At 55.1% G+C, this 22,616-nt stretch overlaps 1 protein-coding gene across 1 annotated transcript in view; it reads right to left on the reverse strand.

The window, feature by feature from the left end:
• EBF4 (EBF family member 4) overlaps positions 1–16,181 on the reverse strand; it is a 58,524-nt gene extending 42,343 nt beyond the window's left edge. Inside the window, exons 1-6 of the mRNA XM_038571787.1 lie at positions 16,045–16,181; positions 5,186–5,342; positions 4,974–5,037; positions 4,750–4,805; positions 3,236–3,309; positions 1,768–1,836 (exon numbers count right to left, since the gene is read on the reverse strand). Of these exons, the coding sequence (XP_038427715.1) occupies positions 1,768–1,836; positions 3,236–3,309; positions 4,750–4,805; positions 4,974–5,037; positions 5,186–5,342; positions 16,045–16,181 (557 nt within the window). The remainder of the gene's footprint in view (positions 1–1,767; positions 1,837–3,235; positions 3,310–4,749; positions 4,806–4,973; positions 5,038–5,185; positions 5,343–16,044) is intronic.
• Positions 16,182–22,616: the final 6,435 nt, after the last annotated feature.

The following is a 22,616-nucleotide window of genomic DNA, read 5'->3' on the forward strand; positions in this document are numbered from 1 at the left end:
GGTTTTGCCTTCCTCTGACCACACTGTTGGTTCTCCAACACCATCTTTTCCTCTGGTCCCTCATTCTAGTCACTTGCGCTTTCTTGCTGTTCCTCAAACATACCAGGTCCACTTTTCCTCTGGATTCAAATATGGCTTCCATCCTTCCTTCCTTCCAGTCTTGGCTCAAATGTCATCTTTTTAAGGAGGCTTTCCTTAAATACTCTAAAATTGCGATACCCCCTTCCTGGGCACTCTGATCTTTCCTGATGCTGGCTTTTTCTCCTTAGCTGTTACCACCATCTGACATAATATGTGTTTCATTCATTCAGTTCACGTCCATCCCCCCAACTAGATTGTAAGCCATAAACACAAGCCTTTTGTCTGTTTTGGTCACTGCTTAATCCACAGAATATAGAAGAGACCCTGGCACAGAGTGAATATTAAAAAAAAATTGTTGAATGAATAAACAACGTATTTAATTGGCCAGAGTGTGGGCAACAGGCGTTCTCAAAAGTGCTGATACGAATACCAATTGGTGTAATCTCCACAGAGGGCAAATTGACAATAACTATTAAAATTACAACTGCACATCTCCTCTGACCCAGCAATTCTGCTTCTTTAATATCGTTCATATGAATGCATATATGTGCAAAGTGACACATGGACAAAGAAGTCACTGCAGCATATTTTATTCCCAAAAAGGAATGAAAATGCTCCAAATGTCCAGCAATGGCAGACTATTTAAAGAAATTATAGTTTATCCATACCATGGAATATTTTGCAGTAGCAAAAAAGAGGAAAGAGACTTCTTGTGTTCTGTTATAACCTCCCAGATATGCATGTTTTTTAGAGAAAAGAAAAGGTGCTGTAAAGTACACTTAGTATGCCAGGAAAGGTACAAAAAGAATATATATCTGAATTTTCTTGTCTATGGGCAGACAATTTCAAGATGTCCAAGAAACTGCTAACAGTGGTTGCTTAACTAGAGGGGAATGGATGGGTCAGGAGCAGAAGTGGAAATCTTTTCACTATAAACTCTTTTAAACTTGATTTTTTGCTTCTGTAAATGTTTTATCTATTAAAAGGAGGATAAGGCAGGGTTTATCTTCCAATATGGAACAATCCGTAAGATATATTGTCACAAATTTTTTAAAAATATGGTAAAAAAGAGTGTGCACCGTATGCTGTACGGATGGGTAGGGTACTCTTTTGTACCTTTTGAATTTTGTACCTTATACATGCATTTGCTATTCAAAATGAAATAAAATAATTTTAAAAGATCATGATGGGAGAACGCATTTTTACATGCATCACCTCAACAGTCCTGTGACTGACATCCACCAAGTATGTCCCCATTTTTCCTTTTTTTTTTTTTTTTTTTTTTTTTTTTTTTTTTTTATTTTTTTTTGTCCCCATTTTTCCAATGAAGGAAATGGAAGAACAGAGAAGCCAAGCCAAGCAGGCAGAGGTGGAAGTGGACCTGCCTTCCCACGCCGGCCCCTTGGTCCCCCCAGCCACTCTCTGGGCTCTGGTTCGCTTCTTCCCCGTCCCGCCCCCACCCTCTGCCCTGGCTCTCTGGGTTCTTCCCCAGGGAACATATCTCCTAAGCCCAGCCCAAGAAGTCCGCACCGGGGCTTCACTCCGAGGCCAGGGATGGCAGCTCCCTGGTGTCTTGACAGTTTCGCTCTGCTTACAGCCACCAATAGGGGGCGTGGGTGTGCCACCCTGTTATGCGACTGAACCCAGCCCACCCTGGCCTCCCACGGCCTCCTCCCCAAGCTGTACCTGTCAATGATGACCGGGTCAGAGGGTGTCTCATTCCGGTTGCCGCAGCTCTTGCGGTCACAGCACCGGCTGGGGGAAGATAAAGAGAGGAAGGAGGAGGAAGGGAATGAAGGAGGTGTGTGTGTGTGTGTGTGTGTGTGTGTGTGAGCGTGCACACACATGCTTCAGGTTGAGAATGCTGTGTCCTGGGACACCTGGATGGCTCAGCGGTTCAGCTCTGCTTTCGGCTCAGGGCGAGATCCTGGAGTTCAGGAATCGAGTCCTACATGGGGCTCCCTAAGGGGCGCCTGCTTCTCCCTCTGCCTGTGTCTCTGCGTCTCTCTCTGTGTGTCTCTCATAAATAAAATCTTAAAAAAGAGAGAGAGGGCAGCCCCGGTGGCTCAGCGGTTTAGCGCCACCTGCAGCCCAGGGTGTGATCCTGGAGACCCTGGATCGAGTCCCACATCGGGCTTCCTGCATGGAGCCTGCTTCTTCCTCTGCCTCTCTCTCTCTCTGAATGAATAAATAAATTTTTAGAGAGAGAGAGAATGTTGTGTCCTGTCTCTGAGTATGGCATCCCTGGTCCAGAAGGCCTGGTCTCAGGAGCCTGGGATGAGAAAGGTCCTTCGCAGGGACCTGGAGAGCCCAGTCCTGAGTGTAAGACTGGCCAAGAAACCCTTGCCCCAAAGGCATGTTGCTCCCGGAGGATTCAGGAAAGGCAGACTGCAGGCCACCTCCAAGGTCTCTCTTTGTCTCTGGACACTTTTTATATATATAGCAAAGAACTCAGATTGTAAGCATGCAGCTCAGGAATTACCAAAAAGTGAGCCCACTCAGGTAACCAGTACCCAGACCACGAAAGGCCACATGATCAGCACCTCAGAAATCGCCCCCCTCCGCCCCACTTCTTCCTTGTCACTACTATTTCCAAAGGCAACCAATGTCCCAAACAGATTTTTGAACATGATTTTCTTTTCCATGTATAAGGGACTGCCTCTTAAGACCCTGTATGATGGGCATCTCATGGGGAGACCTTGCCTAGAAATGCCAAGCTCTGGGGTAACAGGGAAGAAGAGCCAAGAGCTCTGTCCGCCCCACCCCCACCTCCCCTGGGAAGGCAGCAAACCCTGAGGCTCACCTAGGAGGCAGCAAAGTTTCCTCTCTCTAGCTCCAGAGCTAATCCAGGAGGCCTAGCCCTGCCCCCACCTCCCCTGCAAGCCTCCCCTGAGCTTTATTAGTTAAGCTTTCCAGTGGTGGCAGGAGGCCTCTTTTACAAAAACACTTGGAGAAGCCACATAAACAGGCCAGGCTAATGGGGCCTCAAGGACCCTCTCTTCAGCCAGCACTGTGCTCAAGGGCCTCCCTCCTCCCTCCTCGCCTCCCCCAACCCGGCTTCCTCAGGGAGCTGTGAGGGGCGTGATGGCAGTGGTCAGGGGCAGGGCCTGAGGGGGACCAAGGGGCAACGTGCAGGTGACCCAAACCTCCTCACCTGCACATGATCTCATGGGTGAGCAGCACTCGGCACATTTCGGGGTTCTTGTCCTGCCCCTCATAGATGATGGCCTGGGGGAGAGGGGGTGTGCACAGGCTCAAGGGGAAGGAGGCTCCTCTTAAATCCAGGTGTAGGGGAGAGATGGGTCCTGCCCCCAGGGAAGATCATGCCCTCCAACTCGCTCTGGGGTGCCCAAGAAGCCAGAGCTGGGATCTGGGCTCCCCAAACCAGGACCACCACCAGAGGGCTGCAGTGGGCAGGAGTGGCATCAGGTAGGTCTACAGATTCTGTTTGTCCACAGGCAGCTCTTTCCAGAGCCAGCTTTGTTTGGGGCCAGGGAAGTCCCCAGACCACAAGGTCAGGCTGGGTGGGGTAGACACACTCCGTGTCCGCTGTTCCCACGCCCCTAGTGGACCTCTGCCTCCTGCTCACAAGTATTGTCCCTCTGGGCTTTCCTCATTGGTTTGATTCCTCTCTCCCTGGACCTCTTCCAACCCCTTCTACACTTGTCCCCACACAGTCCCACTGGCCACTGTCTGGTCTGCCTCCCATACCACAGTGACCACAGGCTTTCTAGAAACAAACCATTTCTTCCTCTATGCTAGGATTGGGTAGAGGCTGCTGGAAGACTGTGGGAAAGCCTGTCTCCACCTTGCATTCCAGGCCGCGGATAGGCTCATTTGTGACTCAGCCCTGTTCCTTACCAGCATGCTTGAGGTCTCTGAAAAGCCCTGACACTCTGGGGCCCTGCCTCGGGCAGGATCCATCAGGATTTACTCAGGTTTCAATTTTTCCAAGCTCCTAACGCTGGCCCCCGAGCCTCCTGTGACCTTCCATCTCAGCAAGGAACTAAGGATCTGCAATAGAAGCTCTGGGGCCCCACCTAGTCCCCTTTACTGGACCAGTGTGCCTATCCCCCCAGCTGTGGTTAGTGTAGGCTGCTATAAGGGCTTTCTCTTGAGAACTACTCTCAGCAGATAGGAGCTGCCTAGCTTGGAAACATCTGGAAGGTTACACTCTCCCCTTGGAAGTGGTCCCCAGCCAACAACTGACTGATACAGGGTACAGTGATCCCGGAGTCCCAGGATCGCGTCCCACATCGGGCCTCCTGTCTCAAGGGGGACGACTTTGGTGCCATTCCTTCTCTAGAACTCCCTGGGGATCAGTCTGAGGCTAGACCACATCCTTGCTGAGCCCTGCTCAGCCTTCTCTGTCCTGCTTCCCTTCCTCCCTGTCTCTTGAGAGCTTTACCCCTGCTTTCCTGTAAAGCACAGGCACCTGAATGCCCATCTAGACTGGTCTTCTAGCAGATGCAACCTAAGACAGGGCCTTTGTACAAATACTGTCTTTTCCTAGATTGGAGGGCAAAGCCACACATCCTCCTGCCATAGGAGCTGGACCAGTGCAGATGAGGAGCACAGGAGAGGCTGGGGCAGGGCTAAGGAGGCTCACTCAGATGGGGTTCCAAGAGGATGGTAAGGTGGGCGCGAGCATGCCCTGGGCTGGCTCACCTGCTTGGACATGGAGTCAATGAGGCGCACATAGAGGTCCTGCTCTGTCCGAAGTCCTAGGGTGGGGAGGCGGAGAGGGCTTGCTGTGACCTCTAGTGACTCAGCTACACTCCACCCCCTGCCCCCTGGAGCCAGCCCCTCCTCAGCCCCGAGGAATGGGACAGCACATGTCACCCAAGGTGCGGGAACCCAGACCTCCTGGGGCAGTGGCAGGACTCGCTCACCATTGTTATACACCAGCCGCAGGCGGTAGTGGATTCCGTTGTTGGTCTTTTCAGCCCCGGGTTCCTGCAACCGGAAGATGGGGAGGACGGACGCTCGGACGCTCGGTGTTCCCACGCACCCTCCGCCTCCCCGCCCCCCGTTGGGCTGCCGCGCGGGGTGGGGGGGTCCCTGAAGCCCCGCCCCCCGCCCCAGGAGCCCTCGAGCCTCTCACTCGGTCCTTTTCCACGAAGTCGATGAAGGCCGTGCGCTCCACCTCCACGGGCTGCCCCTGCCGGTCATACATGGCCAGCACGAAGTGGAAGAAGTTGGATTTCCTGAGGTTGGACGGGGGCTGCTTCTCAAAATGCGCGCGTGCCAGGCCCACGCCGCTGCGAGGAGGAAAGGGGGTTGCAAACCACCGGAGGCGGGCCCGGGAGAGAAGGACCCCGGCGCCTCGGGGGCGCCTCTGACCCGGCAGGCGGGCTGCTCAGGGCGCGCGGCCGCGGCCAGGGCCTGGGCAACAAGTCAGACGGGACGGGCCCATTCCACCACCCCTGCCAGGGATCTCGTCCCGGACACGCCTCCGCGGACGGCGGTGACCCCAGCCTGCTCTCCTGGGGACAAGAAACACAGCAGGTGGTAGCGGAGGCACCCTTGCCAGGCCACCTCCCAGGCTTTTCCCTGGGCCCCACATTTTGAAAGGCAGATCTCTAAAACCAGAGGTAGGCATTGCCCATCTAACAGTCCTGTGACTGCCCCTGAGAGCGTCAGAGGGCAGCTAGGAGCTTCTGGAGCAAATAGCCCCCTGTCCCCCAGCCCACCATTGGGTTCATGAGCCTGTGGCATCATCTGGAAGATGATGGTGATGGTGATGTCCTTCAGATTCTCAGAGACATTGAACTGTCCCCAGCCGGGACCCTAGGCTATGTCTGAAGGCAGGGGGTGCACCCCTCAGGTGTACAGGGACTTGCCTTCACACTTTGGGAAAGCTACATACTGGCTCCCTTGGACAGGAGGATCTTCTGCTCTAGCCACGCCAAGGGCTTTCTCCTGGCTCATCAGAAATGAGTCCAAGGGACGCTTGGGTGGCTCAGTGGTTGAGCGTCTGCCTTTGGCTCAGGGTGTGATCCCGGAGTCCCAAGATCGCGTCCCACTTTGGGCTTCCTGCATGGAGCCTGCTTCTCCCTCTGCCTGTGTCTCTGCCTCTCTCTCTGTGTCTCTCATGCATCAATAAATAAAGTCTTTACAAAAAGAAAAGAAAAAAAAGAAATGATTCCAAAAAGGGGCACCCCCAGCTGGCTCAGTTGGTGGACATGTTCTTGATCTCTTGATCTCGGGGTTGTGGGCTCAAGCCCCATGTTGGGTGTAGAGAGAGATTACTTTAAAGTAAAATCTTAAAAAAAAATAAAAAAAATAAAGTAAAATCTTAAAAAAAAAAGAGAGAGAGAGAGAAGAAAAAGAAATGATTTCCAGAAGCAAGGCCTGGCTGGGCAAGAGGAAGAGGAGAAAAACAAAGGCTCTGTTCACCAAGTATTTCTTCAGCCCCAGAGATGTACCAAGCCCAGGACACACGGCACTGAGTGGGGCCAGAATTAAATGCCTGGGAGAGAGGGAAGACAGATACAGAGAGCTATAACACAAGACAAAGTGGTGAGTGTTCCCTAAAAGATGTTACTATACAAAAAACAAACCCATAGAAGCAAAGGAAGAAAAAAAGGAATTATTTCTGCAAGAGTTGAGAGGAAGCCTTCATGGAGATGGTGGCTTTCCCCCCCGGTTCTTGAGGAATGAATAGGAGTCCAACAGTTGTAGCAGGCAATGGGGCAGAACAAACAGCATGAGAAATGGCTGTGAGTGTGAGGGTTGGTGTCGCTGGACCACAGATTTTAGAAAGTGCAGTGAAGAGAAGAAAAAGTTGCATTGGAAGTGCCAAGTCTGGAGAGTCACAAAAACCAGGCCATGAGTTTAGACTTTCTTCTCTGGGCCAAGGTTTTGAAAAGTGTGTTCCTTGGGTCTCTCATGGGTTCAGATCCTCCCTCTAGAAAAGCTGCTACAGCCACAGTTGCTGGGAAATGAGGCTTTATAGCACACACAAGTGTATGTAGGGGTCCCTGGGACACCCTCCAGGAATAGACCTTGCTGGACTTGGCTGAGGCTAGTGCCCCCCATGTGTGGGTGCCATTTTGGCATGATCCCCACTTCCTGGGGATTTATGCCTTTGTGTAGTACCCTCCCAGACTGTATCTGGGTTGGTCTGTGTGGCCAATAGAATATGGCACAAGTGATGACATATGATTTCCAAGGTTAGGTTATAAAAGACATGGTGGCTTCTGCCTTGTTCTGTTGGATCAGTGACCCGGGGCAAAGCTGGCTGTCATGTTGTGAGGACACTCGAACAGCTGTATGGAAGGTCTACATGGAGAAGAACCAAGGTCTCTTTCTTACAGCCAGCACTTAGCTTGCCAGTTGTGTGAATGAGCCACCTTGGAAGAAGATCTACAGTCCCAGTGAAGCCTTCAAAGGACTGCAGCCTCAGGAGAAGCCCAAAGAACTGTGTGAGGTAATGGATGTTTGTTGTTTGACCTTGCTGAGTTTTGGGCTAACTTTATGTATCAATAGATAACTAATATGTCAATTTTGTTAAGGGACTAGGGTTTGAGAAATACAATGAAGGGCCAGCAGAAGGTTCTGAAGCCAGGCGGGGCTTAGAAGCTGCTGTGGGTGGGGAGGGTGCAGTGTGGTGGGAAAAGAGAAGCTGCCTGAGAAGGTGCCACAGGGATGCAGAGGAGAGCATGAGGGAGGAGGGAGTGCTGCCTTGAACCATTCAGAACAGAGTCCGTCCATCATGGATGTGCCACTGAGAAAATATCTGCCATATTCATCACTCCTTAATGCTGTTCTTCACATAATTTTAAATCAACTTACTTACTCTGCTTCATGCAAAACCATATCTGGGATATCCTGTTTTTACTCGTACATACTATAATAAATACATAAACAATAGAAGGACAATTGTTCCACCTCCTTAAGCCTGTGTGGGAGCCTCGCTGGTCCTTGTGAAGTGCTGATTTTAGGGGCAGAAGTGATGGGTCTTGCTAGTTTCTGATCAAGGGGGGTTGGAGGGCACCACCCATACCTACTCTTCCCCACCAAAGGTTCTTTCTACACGTGTCCCTTTCTTGGGGAGTCCTCCTCCCTCCAGCTTTCCACCTCCTCTGCCCTCTCCTCCTGTCCCTCTCAGGTGACCAAGTCCTTTCCAGGGACTTGATGGTCCAGCTCCCCATTTGCCCAGAGGCAGGGAAGCCCAAAGAGCTTTGATCACAGCAGGTCCCTGATTACTGCTGATGAATATGCTAATGAGGCAGCAACACTGACTCCTCCTTCTGGCCCCAGGTCAGGTTCCAGGACCACCTGAGGGGAGAAAAGGTGGAAAGGAGTGGGCTTGTGGAATCCTCCCATATCACTATGCCCCTTATTCCGTCAGCTAGACCAGAAAGGTGCCTGGAAGGCTCTCAGACAGAAGGGCTGGAGGGCTCAGAAAAGGGGCCTTACTTAATAGAGAAGGGGTGGATGCTGAGCAATGACCCAATCCCCTGCACCATTCAATATTCCCGTTCTTCACAGACACCCCTGCACGACCAGGCCAAGAGTAATCAGTGATGCTGGCATGAGTTTCCTTTCTCATCTATCTCTCTTGGCAATATCAGTCAGTCCTGGGCTGCCAGCTCCTGCCAGTCTTCTAAGGACCAGACCTGAGAAGTCTGGCCTAAGTCCCAAGCCAAACTCCCTTCATGGGGCTGCCCTCCATATAAGAGGGGATTCCTGGGGAGAGAGGTCAGGAAACCAAGGGAAAGGAAAGAAAGCAGGTACCCTGCCCCCTGCCCAGGGCCTGTGGACCACTATCCAGTGCTGCCAATGGGGAGGGGGAGGGGACGCAGAGGGGGTTGCACTGCCTCACATGCCTATGCCTGACCCCGAAGTGGGGTGAGGCTCTGTTCCACTTCTCATGAGGCAGACCAGTATCATCCTCCCTTCCCCACCTTGCTGAGTGGGTCTGAGGCACCCTCATCCTCCAGGGGTCACACCCACCCAGGTAAAACAATGGGACAAGTGGCTAGTTTGCAGTTCCTAGAGAGGATTAATATTAAGAACAGGGACAGAGGGGCACCTGGGTGGCTGGTTGAGCGTCTGCATTTGGCTCAGGTTGTGATCCTGGGGTCCTGGGATTGAGTCCCACATTGGGGTCCCTGCAGGGAGCCTGTTTCTCCCTCTGCCTATGTCTCTGCCTCTTTCTGTGTCTCTCATGAATAAACAAATAAAATCTTAAAAAAAAAAAAAAAAAAAGAAGGGTCAGCCCAGGTGGCTCAGCGGTTTAGTGCTGCCTTCAGCCCAGGGTGTGATCCTGGAGACCCGGGATCGAGTCCCACGATGGGTTCCCTGCATGGAGCCTGCTTCTCCCTCTGCCTGTGTCTCTGCCTCTCTGTGTGTGTGTGTGTGTGTATGTCTCTCATGAATAAATAAATAAATAATCTTTTAAAAAAAAAAAGGGACAGAACAGTATGAGTAACAGCTCCAGCCCCCCATCTCCTCGCCTCCCCCCACAGAACTCCAGAGTGGGCAAGACCCCTGCTGGGCACACCCAGGGCTACTCCTGCTCTGTGAATGTCTCTGGTTTACCCTGTTCATACCCCTGCTGGACATGTGAGAGGCTCAAGGTGAAATAGAAAAAGTTTTGCTTCAAAAAGCCATTCTCTTACTTCCTATGAACAAGAGACAGATAATCACAGAAGGCTCAGTGCATCAGCAAGAACATGAGGTGGATCTGGGCTATCTCTTCCTTCTCCTGGTTCCTCTGTGCACCTCCACTCCCAAAGGGCAGTAGGTGACCAATCCACATGCCTAAATGAAAGTGCAAACCCCAAAGGGAGAGGGTTGGGGAGGGGAGAGACTTTAGCTTTCCCCCCCTTGGGAAGAACTGATGCCCTTGTAATGAGAAAACATATCAAAATTAAAGAACAGAAAGAAAGAAAGAGAGATTGGCTCAGACAGTTCAGAAAATGGACACAGGGGTTGGCAGAGAGGTGGGAGTGCTCCTGCTGGGTGCAGCCTGGGTGCAGAAGTGTGGGAGGTAGGACTACTGTCTGCTCTCATACTAGCTTAGAGACGGATGTGGATGAAGGCCAATGTCTCTGAATCTGTGGTCTCCCAGGTGGGGTTGCCCTATACCACCACTGGGGTGAGGGGAGTAACTGCCAGGATGTCTACTGTTATGAATCCCTTATCTAAAAAGAAAAAAGGGAAGCAGGAGTAGAGTCCCTGAAGTCTGGAGAGGCTACGATTCAAATGCCAACCGCTTACGTGGGAGGTGATTCCAGCAAACACTTGGCTGGGCTGGGGAATAAGAAAGAGAAGGAAAGGCACTCCTTTAAGGGTGTATTATCTATGAGTTACCACTGTGGGCCACTGCAGCTCGGTCCTGGTGGGAGCTCGGGAAACAGTCCAGAACAGGTGCTTCAGAGTTATCTGCCAGAGGGCTGGAGGAGGGACCTGGGATAGTTATCCACCAACGTGGCTCCTGGGGCGTCATTTCTGGCGTGCAAGTGGGCAGAGCTGGCTCTGGCAGCCTAAGAAAGTCTCAGGAAGCAGACGATGGGAGAAGCAGACCCTTTACCAATGGCCCGGGGGCGGGGGGGTAGGGGATATGGGTGGGGTAGGGTACCAAATACCAGCCATCCAGAGGCCAGCAGTGTGTTAGAAGCTGGTAAAATTACAGCCCCAAGGACTGACTGCAGCCTGGCAGATAGGCATAAGAACTGCCTCACCTGGTACATGTGTTGCTGGAGCCTGTAATTCTGAAAAATCTCATTCACTTAGCATCATTAGCGCACAAAGTATGCCACATGGGTGCCTTTTCCAGATAAATGCAGCTGAATGACGAAAACAGCCACATTAATCACTTTTGTGAGACTCCAAAAAGAATTACATATCTCTTGGCTTACTTAAAAAGATTGTTTTCGACAAAATGTCCAAAAGAGTTTCCTATCAACTCTGGAGTGTGCTGAGGGGTGGGGGGGCATTTGCTCTCATACTAAAGAACCCAGACATGGGAGGAGAAAGTGCTCATTTTCATATCTCTACCATGGACTGCTACCCCCCTTCCCATCTTCTGTTCTGGAATAGCCCATAAGTTGAAGGCGACAGTGACAGAAGAGCTTTGGTTTGCGCAGCTACTTTATGGTCTGCGGACACCTGCTTTGTAGCAAGCATGGATGTGCATGGGCTTCCTGAGTACTATGCGGGGAACCCAGGTTAAAGTTGACACCAAGGACAACCCGACCTTCACAGCTGAGGCCATTCAGGTGGCCTGTGCTTGGGGGACGTGTGTGGGGGCTGCAGAGCTATCTGGCTGCTATTACTGGGGTCTCAGCGCTCCCTGGAGATGCTCCTTCGCAAGGTGGGGCAGGATCCACCAGGGCCCTTCTCCGGGTAGCTGCTGGACCCTGCCACAGCATTCTAGTTCAGAGAGCACTGCGCCATCTCAGCTATGTCCTCAGGAGGTCACTTGGGGCTCCCCACAACCCTGACTGCATGCTTATAATAATTATGAGCAATTTAAAACAGGTATCCCAAACCCCTCAGAGGACAAGTGTCCCAGGCTGGAGTTTGGCCTCCCACAGGGGTATCCTTGGACCTTCTGGCCATCCCCCCATCCCCCACCAAATCCGAACTCTTGCTCGCCCTGATAGCCCAAGGTTCTGAGCAGTGCCTTGGCTTCGGCCTGATCTGCCTCAGAATCTGGGATGCTGGAGAAATGGGGATAAGCCCCAAGGTCATCTGCAATAGGGGGAAGCTCCTTTCAACCTGTCCTCCCCCACAGGGTAGAAGGAACAAAAAGTATATGTCTCCTGTGTCTCATCTAGTCTCAGCTTTCCCTGAAGTCTTGGCTAATTGCAACCTTTCTTCTCCCCATCCTGGCCCACTACCTAGTTCTCTCTTTTCTCTGTGTGCTCTCTTCCTCTAAGTGTCCCACTGGCCCTGCTCCCTCCTAACTGATAGCCATTGCGCTGGGCCTGGCATTCCTGGCTCCAGCCTAGATCTGTTGGCCTAGCCCTGCCAAACCCAACTACAGAGGTTAGCCGAGCCACAGACCAGGAAGATAAAAGCAGCCCACTGGGGCATGCCCACCTTGATGAAGTGGGCAGAGGGGGGACCTGGAGGCTCTGAAGCTGTGTCCAGAGGGAGGGGAGGCTTTGGGGCTGCTTCATATTCCTTACTCCCACTGCCCATGGGGCCAGGGAGGTAGCAGCAGCAGCAGCAGCAGCAGCAGCAGCAGCAGCGGCGGCGGCGGCGGCGGGTGGGCTCACCTGCCACAGGAAGTTGTCTCAGCCACCAATGTCCCCCCAGGGAGGTGGGGGGAGGGGAAGGATCTCACTAGAGCCAGCTCCCCCACCCCTCCTCTTGCCATCCATTCCACCTAAAGGCTGCCCACCGTGCTTCTCTCTGCCCACCCCCCTCACCGCCCACCCACAGGCCTGCCTGCCAGGTCCCAGGCTGAGGAGCGGCTATTAATTATTAAAGCAAACAAAAGCATTTCCTAGCAGGGAGGCTAGCGCGCAGCTGCTTACAGGAAAGGCAGCCCAGCTGGCTTTCTCAGGGCCTGCTTGTGTGCTGGGATCCGCTTGAGGGGGAGGGCGGGCTTGGGTCCTGCAGGGGTCTTCCTGGGCTGGGAACCACATCAGGAGGGGAGGGGTGAGCACCCAAGCAAGAGGATGCGTTGCAGTCTGGGAAACACGGGTTGTGGCTGGCCGTCTGCAGACTTGGAGATAAAGTGGCAGCACTGGCCAGGGGTCCTTGTGCAGAGCTCACCACTGGGAAGATCCTGCCAGGCCCCACTGAGCCAGACTTCCCTTCCCTCCCCTATCGCTTCCAGAGCAAGGGCACAGGGCCTCTCTTTTTTCCCTACCTCTCTTTTGCTCAGAACTTTCCTTCCTGTTGGGAGAGCCTCCCTCACTGATCTTGGCAGGTTCTGGGCCTTCTCCATCTCCACCTTCTGTAAAACTTGGCGTCATAAACCTGGGAAGCAGCAGCTGCCCAGTATCTGGCTCTTGGAGCCAGGTAGATGCTGGAGGCCACCAACACGGGGAGGGGAGCCCAACAGAAAGGGTTCTGGAAACTTTCTAGCATGCACTCCTGTCTCCTTTGGCAGATACTATTGCCACCCTGGGTGTTGTGGACACAAGGACAAATAAGCCACCATCCTTGACCTAAAGGGAGGCATGGGCTGGTGGGGCACAGCTGACTCTGGCCTGTGGCCAGCATCCTTGGTTAGCCCTGAGAACTCTTCCTGAGGTCTGGGTGGGAGGGTGCTGATAGAAGAGGGGCTGGGGTGGGTCCCCCCCCAGACCCAAAGACTTTATTCAGTGCACATGTGGGTGCTGGGGCCAGGGGAACTGTTTCAAGAAGCATCATTGGATGCCAAGCATCATGACAGGGCTGGAAGGGGGTTTGGGGTCAGACAGTGGTGAGCCCTGAATGCTGAATACCTGGGAGGAAGTGGGGGTGACTGAAGTTTTTAATCTGAGAAGGGCAGGATAAAAGAATAAAAGTTCTTTGGAAAAATTGCTCTGCTGCCCACCCTCCACCCCCCTGCTGCAGGACATGGCATAGTTTTCGGGGAGATGTGAGAAGCTGGGGCTGGGGCAGTGGGCTAGGAGGCTGAGGTGGTAACCAGAGGTAGATTAACCTTCAAGCCATGGAGGAAAGAGGTGCAGGGCAAGGGGTGGCTATTATTAAAAGTTGACCTCGGGCATGAAGAGATATCTAGAAGCCTTGACAGTCAGGAGGCTGTGAAGCAAGGCATCAAAGACAACTGGCAGATCCCAAGCAGGCTTGGGGAACAGTGTTCCTGGGAAACTTGAGAGAAGGCAGGGAGAGGTTGAAGAGGGAGGTAGGGAAGGGGAAAGGAATGTTTGTTGCTGCTGTTTCAGGGTGGAAAGATCTGAGCCAAGAACTGGGGATGTGTGTGTGGGGGGGGGGGGGGGACTGAGACACAAATGGGAGAGATGATGGGCCACTTTGAGAGGAATGAGGAGAAAGGATTAGCCTGCTCCCTCATGGAAGGAGGTGGTCCAGAGTCAACCAAATGGGGGCCGGGGTTTGCTCCTAATCTGTGTCTCTGGACTTGCAAATAAGGAGCCCAGGCCTGAAGAAATGCCCCTCTTCAAACTGAGGAAGCTTTTGGGGTCCCAGTGATGTGGCCCCCAGGACTTAGATTGGACACCTCAGTGCCACTCAAGACACTCCCCCCTCCCCCCACTGCTCCATGTGCAGACAGTACTGCTGATGGTCAGATCTTCTGGGAAAGGAGAGGATCCATCCCCACATTTCTGTACCCACATAGGCTACAAGAACCCCACATCTGCTTCCACATCCTTCACATCTGCTTCCCCCTCATCAAACCTCCTGGCTTGACACAGGGACAGAAGTTCGGGTCAGAGAGAAATAGGAACCCTAAACCCCAGGAGCCCCCCGAAACTCTTCACCCACTCTTACAAGGAGCTCTTACCACAGCTGGTGGTGGAGAAAAAGATGGAACCCCCATTAAGGAACCGACCATCTCAAATTAAGTCAGAACCAACAGAAAACCAGGCAGGATACAGAACTGTATGCACAGTCCGAGAGAAAAAACAAAAAACAAAAAACACGTGAATGGGGAAAAAAGACCAGAAGGAAAAACACTAACATGTTGATGGTGGTTGTATTAAAAAGGTAGAATTTTGGTTTCTACTTACCAATTGTTCTGGAATATAGTTATAACATGAGCAAAACTATGTACTTAATTCACAGGCAAGACCTTCTCCTCTTGAAGAGATGAGGTACAGGGTCAGCGCCTCTTCCCCCCCCCCCCCACCTCGGCCCCCAAGCACTCCCTGCTGACAGTCAACCAAGGACAGGAGTGCAGAAACACAGGACACAGGGGCCCTTCGCAGAGGAGACAAGGTGTGTGTGTCTGTTAAGGGAGGAGGCTGGGCTTGGGCTAGGAGTGGTGTCCCTGAAACAGGCCAGGGGAGGGGAATGTTGGGCCAGTGTGCCAGGCCTGGTCTGCCTGGCAACCCTCCTATCCAATCCCTTCAGGCTGCTGGACAAGCAGCTGCTCAGACCTCAGGGAAGCCCAGCTCCGACGTGCCCCAGAGGTCTGCAGAGGCAGTATCTCTACTCCTAACCACGGAGAACTCCCACAGGATATCGAACACCCCCTCTCAACACACACACATCCTGACGCTCACAAAGAGGGGCACAAAAAGTTTGCGGTCAGTTGTTGCCGGGTGTGTGTGTCTGTGTGTGTGCAGGTCAACAAATCCTTTACACTTCCTTTCCAAACCCCGGAGTTCATTCCGTACCCAGGCTCCGTGCCCAGACTCCTGCAAAGGCGGCAGAGGGGATGGGCATGGGTGCTGGGTTCCCAGGGGCCCTCTGCCTCCCCCAGGGCCCGCCAGGAAACCACTTTGCCGAGAGGTGGGACCTGATTGCCCGGCCCCAGCCCCAATCATTCCAGCCAGGGCGACTGTCCAGCTCGGCTCTTCCCCACTCTTCAGCCCCCTAGCCGCTTCTCTGGCTCCCCACCCACCCCTCCTTCAACTCTGAGGGGCGTGGGAAAGCAAAAAGGGGGCTGGGTTTTGTGCCTTTCGCGGCAGAGAGCCTCGGAATTGGACCAGGAGAGGCGCTGAGACTGCCCGCGAAGGAGCGGTTGTCGGTTACTCGACGGCCGGTGGCGGGGGTCACGGTTCAGGGACTGCGGGCAGCGGGGATCCCTTCTGCTCCAGAGCCGTAGATCGCCCGGCCCCCGAGCACAGTCAGAAATCAGAAATCGGAGCTGGGATCGCGGCAGCGGTGGCGGAAGCCCCGCCCCGGCCCGCCCCGCATCCTCAGGAGGAAGCAGAGGCGCCCGGGCCGGGCGGGCGGGCGGGCGAGCTGGCCGGGCGGTCCAGAGTTAGGGCTCCCCACCGCTCGCCCCAGCGGCCCCGCAGGCCGAGCGAGGGCGGCGCGCAGCCGTCCAACCCCGAGCGCGCCGGGTCGCGTCCGAGCGCTTACCTCTGCGCCGCGGTGCTGGCGTCCAGGATGCCCGCGCCCTGCATCCAGGAGCGCACCGAGCCCAAGCCGGCGGGCAGCAGCGGCTCCTCCTTCAGGTTCAGCCCGCCGCGGGGCAGAGTGTCCTGCGCGGGGAACATCAGGGCGCGCAGTCGGTGGGCGCCCCCGCCGCCGGGAACGCGGTGCAGCCGAGGCTTCGGGCGGCTCGGCTCAGCCCGACCCGACGGCAGCGGGCGCCTCCGGGAGCGCAGCGCAGCGCCCGGTCCCCGCGTCTCGGTGCGCGCTCGCCTCTCGGGCGCTCCCTCGGAGAAAGCGGGTCCGCGAGCGCCAGCGCCGGCGCCGTCCCCTCCCTCCCGGGGCGCGGGGCGGGGAGATGCAGGGATTCCCCCGCGGCCTGAGCGCCGGCGGGCGGACTGCGAGCGGGGCGGGGAGGGCGGGAGCGGAGCCGGCACCGGGTCCGCGCCGAGGCGCCCCAGAGGCGCGCTCTGGCGGCTGCCCAGGGCCGCGGTCGTCGGAGGGGGGGCCCGAGCGCCCCGGGAGCTGCCTCCGGCGAGGCGGGGGCGCGGGGCCGCCCGCCCTTTCCCCCTCGCGCCCCCCCACCTCCCGCCCGCCCGCGGCGCCGGCGCGGGGCGCTGATTACCATCCGGGAGGCGGAGGCTGCGGGCGCGGAGCTCGGCGGCGGCGGCGGCGGCGGCGGCGGCGGCGGCGGCGGCGACAGCGGCGGCGGCGGCGGCAGGAGCAGCAGCAGCCGCGCGTCCCGGGGAAAGGCAGGGGCAGCGCCGGGCCAGCAGACGCCGCCGCCGCCGGAGCCCCGCGTGCCCCGGCGCCCCGGCCCTGCCGCAGCCCCGGGCGGCAGCACCTGGAGCAGCAGCAGCAGCAGCCCGGCCGACTCCCCCCGGGGCCCGGTTCCCGCGCCGCCCCGCCGCGGCCGCCGCCGGCCGCCGCTCCCCGGGGCCTGGCCGCGGGCCCGGGCCATCCCGCCGCCGCCGCCGCCGCCGCCGCTCCCGGGGGAGCGGGAGTCGAAGGGAGGGAGCGCGGGCGGGAGGAGGGATGGCGGGAGCGGGCGGGCCCAGGGGACGGGGGCCGGGGGAGGCGGGGGCGGGGCGGCGCGGCCGGCCGAGGGGCGGCCGGGGACGTGACATCATCGGGGGAGGAGCGGCTGGGCCCGGGCCGCCGCGGCGGGGCGGATCCTGGCGAGTCGGGCGCGGGGGCCGGGGGCTGCGGCCTGCCCGAGGCCGCGGGGAGGAACGGGGGCACCGGCGCGCCCTGGGAGGCCCGGGCAGGGGGCGGCCGGGCTGCGCGGCGCGGGAGCCGAGCCGAAGCCGGAGGAGCGCGCCACGCCGAGCTCGGAAACCTGTGCCGCGCCCGGGTCGCCGCGGGACGGAGCCCGGGCTTCTGGCCTCGCCGCCCTCCCCGAGCGCCCGCCGTAATTTCCTGCACTTGCTGCTCATTTCGACGCCTCCGGGCTTTTACTCTTGATGCTCTTCGCTCGCCCCCGCTGCCCTCCCGGCGTCTCTCCCGGCGAACCAGACCTCGGGTTACCCCCAGCCCGGGACTCCAAGCTCCCGCTCTGTCCTAGACTGGGCCGCAGACGGCCGGCCGAGCGGGTCCCTGCTCACCCCCTTCCCTGGGTTCCTAAACCCAAAGCGTTTAGTTTCCAGCCCGTGCCTTTCTGAAGCCTCTTGATTTCTGACTCAAGTTGGACACGTAGGGCTCAGAGTTAGGACTCAGAGCCCAGCGCATCTCCTCCTCTCTCCCCCAGCATCTTCCTTCGCAGATTTCATTCCTTTTTTAAAATTAGTTTCTGGCACAGAAATCCTCTCAGCCTTGTTTCTAGGGGCAGAGCCATTTCTGCCCCATGCCTCACACTCTGGCTTGATGTGTCCTGGCTGAGCTTTGAACACACCTGGAATGAGTCCAGTACTGCCCTGCAGAACAGCATGGGGGGCAGGGGGGGCCTGCCCTGCCTGCTGTTTGCCCTCTCAGGTACCCCTGGCATATCACTTTCCTGCCCCCAGCTGACTCCCATCCTCTGTTGGGGAGCCCCCATGTGTGCAGTCGGTGGTGCACCCCACGTTGACCTAGATGAGGGGTCCCAGGGGCACTGCCGGGCTCCCCTACCTTCTCTCTGACTTCTTTCCTCTTTACCATCCCTCTCTCTCCATGCATCTGCACCTGCAGGGCCTGTGGCTCCCACTCAGACTTCTCCAAGTGTCAGCTTTTACCCCAGGTGAGATGATCAAAGGTAGGTCTCTCTTTAAGGTGAATTCTTCTGCCAGGCCCTTTCTCCATCTCCTTATCTGACTCTACTCTTTGTTCTTCCCAGCGTGGTCCTGGATCAGCAGCAGCGGGGCAGCGGCAGCAGCACTTCCCGAGAGCTTGTTAGAAATGCAGAGTCTCAGGCTCTGCCCAGGCCTGCTGAAGCAGAACCTACATTTTAACAAGATCCCAGGCCATTTATGTACATGTTACGTTTGAGAAGTGTTGCTTTAGAGAATCCTCCTCCCCCAAAGTGTTCCATACTTGCTTCACCCCTCTCTACAACCTTCAACCCTACCTCTGGCTCTCTGAATTTCCAGCAAGCAGCCTACCTCTTACTTAATGGAGAGGATCCGAGGAATGGTGGCAGGGTCCTGCTGTCTCTCTCAGCCGTTTGTGGTTTCCACCCATTCTCAGTCTTGTCAACCATTCTGTTCTCTCCTTGCACCCCCAGTAACATGTGGGCTCTGGGGCCTCTTTTCTAAGTCCCGTCTTCTGCACCTCCTGGTGTTGCCCCATCTGATCGGTTTGGTTTGTGTCTTGGACCTCCTTTCCTTTCCTCTGCTCAGACCTCCCCATTCTTAAAAGAACCCTCCCCTTGTCCCCGCCTCCTCCTCCAACATGTGCCCCTCCTGTTTCTGAGAGTCTCTGGGAGCACTCCACCAAGGATGCCTCGCCTGCCCCCAGCAAGCCACTCCCGAAGCCCTAGTGGTCTGGCTCCCTTCCAGCTCTGCCGCTGTTTGCTCTCCTCTCAGGCCGCAGGCCCCCTGATTCCCTGCGGCACTAGGCTCTCCAGCCCCCCGCCTCCTGCACACACCCCAGGGAGAGCCATCCTGATGACCAGAGCTCTTTGCCTCTCTTGCCCCTGCAAGCGCCCCAGCCTGCCGTGCCTCCCTTCTTTCTCCCTTCTTTCCTCAGAGAGCCCTGCTCTTCCTTCCCCAGCCTCAGAGGCCGTCTTGGGGGCTTGATCTTCTAGTGGGGGCCTCCACCTTGAGTCTGCCAGTCCTGAACAGCAGATGGTGAGCTGGGTTTGACTCGCGGACGAGGGGAGCACCTGCCTCCACGGAGGGTCCCTAGCACGAATGCTCTGTCCCTGGGCCAAGAATGAGGGTGCTTTGTCTCTGCAAACCAGCCCTTCCTCCCACCCCCTTCCCTGTGTCTGTCCATGGCACCTTCTCCTAGTGCCCATCAGGCTTGGGGCCAGGAGTTCATCTCTGATACTTTCCTCACCCTGACCACAGCTACCTCCTGGTTGGATTGTAAGGGTTCACCCTGTAGGTCCACGTCCCTGCCTCGGTACCCACGGTGAATTATCTCTAACAGTGAAACTCACTTGTCCTCGACTGGACTCCACTTTGGCTTGGAGGAGAAATCTGCCCTTGTCTAATGCTGGCCTTCCTGGCTATCTCCCTGCCCCCAGCTGCACGCACCAATCACACTCCATCCTCCTACCATCACTTGCTTAGAAACTTCCAAATGACTCAAGTGGCTCCCCAAGTAGACATTTAGGGACTCAGTTTAGGAACAGTCTAAGCCCCTTTGATGCCTGATCCACATGTCTTTTGCCAGTCTTTCCTCCATTCCCTTTCTGTGAGAGTCCCTGGCTTGCCTGACACAGAAGATCTGACTCTTTCCCAAACACAGATTGCCACTGCCAACACCAGGCCTTTCTTCTATGGTTCCTCGGTGGTGGAGTGGGGGTGGGGGAGGGTATTGCCCTCACTATTGCCTCATCTTTCTTCTATGGGAGGCAACAGGGATCTTTTCATTATGGGGTTGAAGGGCTTTGCTATTGCAGATTTTCATGGTTTGAAAAGACTCTTCCCAAAGTAGACTTGGGGTCTAGGTGATCAGGGTTAACCTGGGGCAGAAAGGGGAGTTAACGGCACTGAGCTAGTAAGGCCAGCTTGGATGCGCTCCGGACTTGTATGGGTTTATATGCTATATTAACCACACAGACTAGAAAGAAACCAACCAGGATGGTGTTCGTGGCTTCCTAGGGACTGAGGCCCTGAGAAAGGCTTCTGGGCTAGAGCCACTGAACCAAGGGGTGAAGCCTTTGGGTGATGAGGGTATCAGTTGGGCCAGCAGGTAGAAGGCCAGTGAGCAAATTCTGAATCAGTCCTCGTGGTTGGAGGTAGGTATCTCTGCTTTAGATCCAGCAAGTTTGTTTCTTGGAACTCCAGTTGTGTTTTTATGTTTTGTGCTTTGTGGGTACCACAGTGTGGGGGTGAGAGACCTGTGAACGAACACTCAGTGTCATTCCAGAGTGAGTGACCTGGGCTGTTAGAGATGCAGGGGCAAGTACTAGAGCCAGTACAGGAGCGCCTGAACCTGAGACCAAGACGATACGTATGTGTAAAGGCGAGTGGAACTGAATGCCTGGGTTTGCTGTACTTGCTTCAAGGTGGAACCTTTTAGCACCTGGAGCATCACAGGTGATGTGGAGGAGCATGGCTTTTTTCCTGTAGGCCTGGGCCTTAAAACAGTATTTTAAAAACCAGCAGAACACCCTCCCACCTTCCCTCCCTAGTCTCTCTTTCTTCAAAAGGGGGTGCAACACCACGGAAAACAAATCTAAGGTGGTGCATTAGGCAGGCTCCTGGCCAGGCTGTGTGTTGAGCCATAGCGCCCCCTGGAGGTACCAGAGTGTCAGGTACTTGGATCCACTTCAAGGTCAAGTTCTCTTGATAGGTATTATTAATATGTAGACAGAATAAAAATATTAAAGCATCCACTAAATATGGTTGTTCACATGTTCCATGAAGGAAGCGAAAATGCCTGGGGCCATCCCAGAAGGTTTCCCGGTGGGTATGTCCCAGCTCTCAGCCTTCCTCCTCGTTGACTTAACCTGTTGTTGGGGGAAAGACCCACACTACAGATGGTAGTTTTCCTTGCAGTCCCTCCCATTCCTGAATGTAGACTGAATTATCAACCTTGAATAATACACAACAGAAGTCAACACTTTGGCAGAAGAGTTGAGCTCCTATCTCCCATTTCTGGGCTGGAAGAAAGACTGCATGTCCCCTCAGTTCTCCTGGTTGTCCATGCCCCTACCAATCAAAAGACCACCTAGAAGACAACCAGTCTCATCCTCACCAAGGAAGAGAAACAGAACTGTTTTACCTGATGTGGCAGTATGTGCACAAGGCCGGCCCCTCTGTTCACCTAGTAGCTTTCAGAGAGGGCCCAGGACCTGCAGATTTCCAAGCCCATGCAGTAGAAGCATCCAACACTGTCCCTGGAGGGCAGTCCCTTAGCTATTCACAGGCCATGGTGGAAAATTGGAAAGAAAAGTATGGAAGTATGATAATATGTATATTTCTTTGTGGGGCTACATCGGCCTCCTTTTCTGATGGCCATGGGGTCAGCAGGAAAGGAAGCCCTCATGTCTGAATAAAGCAGGGTAGGGTGAGGGGAGTGGAGGAGGGTGGGATGGGGCTGTTTTTCACCTTGTTCTGGATGAAGTGGGGAGAGGGCCTGGCACAGGCCAGTTCTCCAGGAGACTTAAGCATCAGGGACCTTCATCCACACAGACCGCTTGCAAGGCCCTTTGAAAGCTCCTTGCAATGTGTTCCCATGGTTATAGATAATGATGTATGTGAAAGTCTATATTTTTCTTCTGAAAGGGCCATACCCCCTCTGGTTGTATGAGCTTCAGGCTCCCCTGAACCTCCATCTTCCCACAGGACCTAAGTTGGGTAGGAACCATTTAGGTAAGAGATACTAAACTAAGGCAGGGGTGCCCGGGTGGCTCAGTGGTTGAGCATATGCCTTTGGCTCAGGTCATGATCCCAGGGTGCTGGGATCGAGTTCCTCGGCAGGATCCCCTCAGGGAGCCTGCTTCTCCCTCTGCTTATGTCTCTGCCTCTCTGTGTGTATCTCTCATGAATAAATGAAAAACAAAAACTAAGGCAGGACAAGGGGGAATGAGAGAAACAGAAGAGATATGTTTTAATGGACAAGGGCTGTCACCTACTGACCTGTAGCTCTTACTGAGGGGGATTTTTGTATCTTCTCTGGTGTCATTATTCAGAACAGTGCCTGGCACACAAATACTTGTGTAATGAATATTTGTTTGGGAGGTAGACATCAGGAAGTCATGAGTAATTAGTATGTGGGGGTCTACAAGGTGCCCCAAATAGATGAGCTTCACACACCTACCACCTGTCACCCAGCCCTGCTCTGCCCTATCTACCAGACCCACTACTGGGGTCGAAAGCATCACAGCCTCTCCCTTTTAACCATTAGTGGCCATTTGGCCCGGTAGAGCCAGGCCCTTGGAATGCACACATGGTGAAAAAGACTTGGGATTT

The sequence above is a fragment of the Canis lupus genome, chromosome 24 (assembly GCF_011100685.1).
Source record: "Canis lupus familiaris isolate Mischka breed German Shepherd chromosome 24, alternate assembly UU_Cfam_GSD_1.0, whole genome shotgun sequence".
Lineage (NCBI taxonomy): Eukaryota > Metazoa > Chordata > Mammalia > Carnivora > Canidae > Canis > Canis lupus.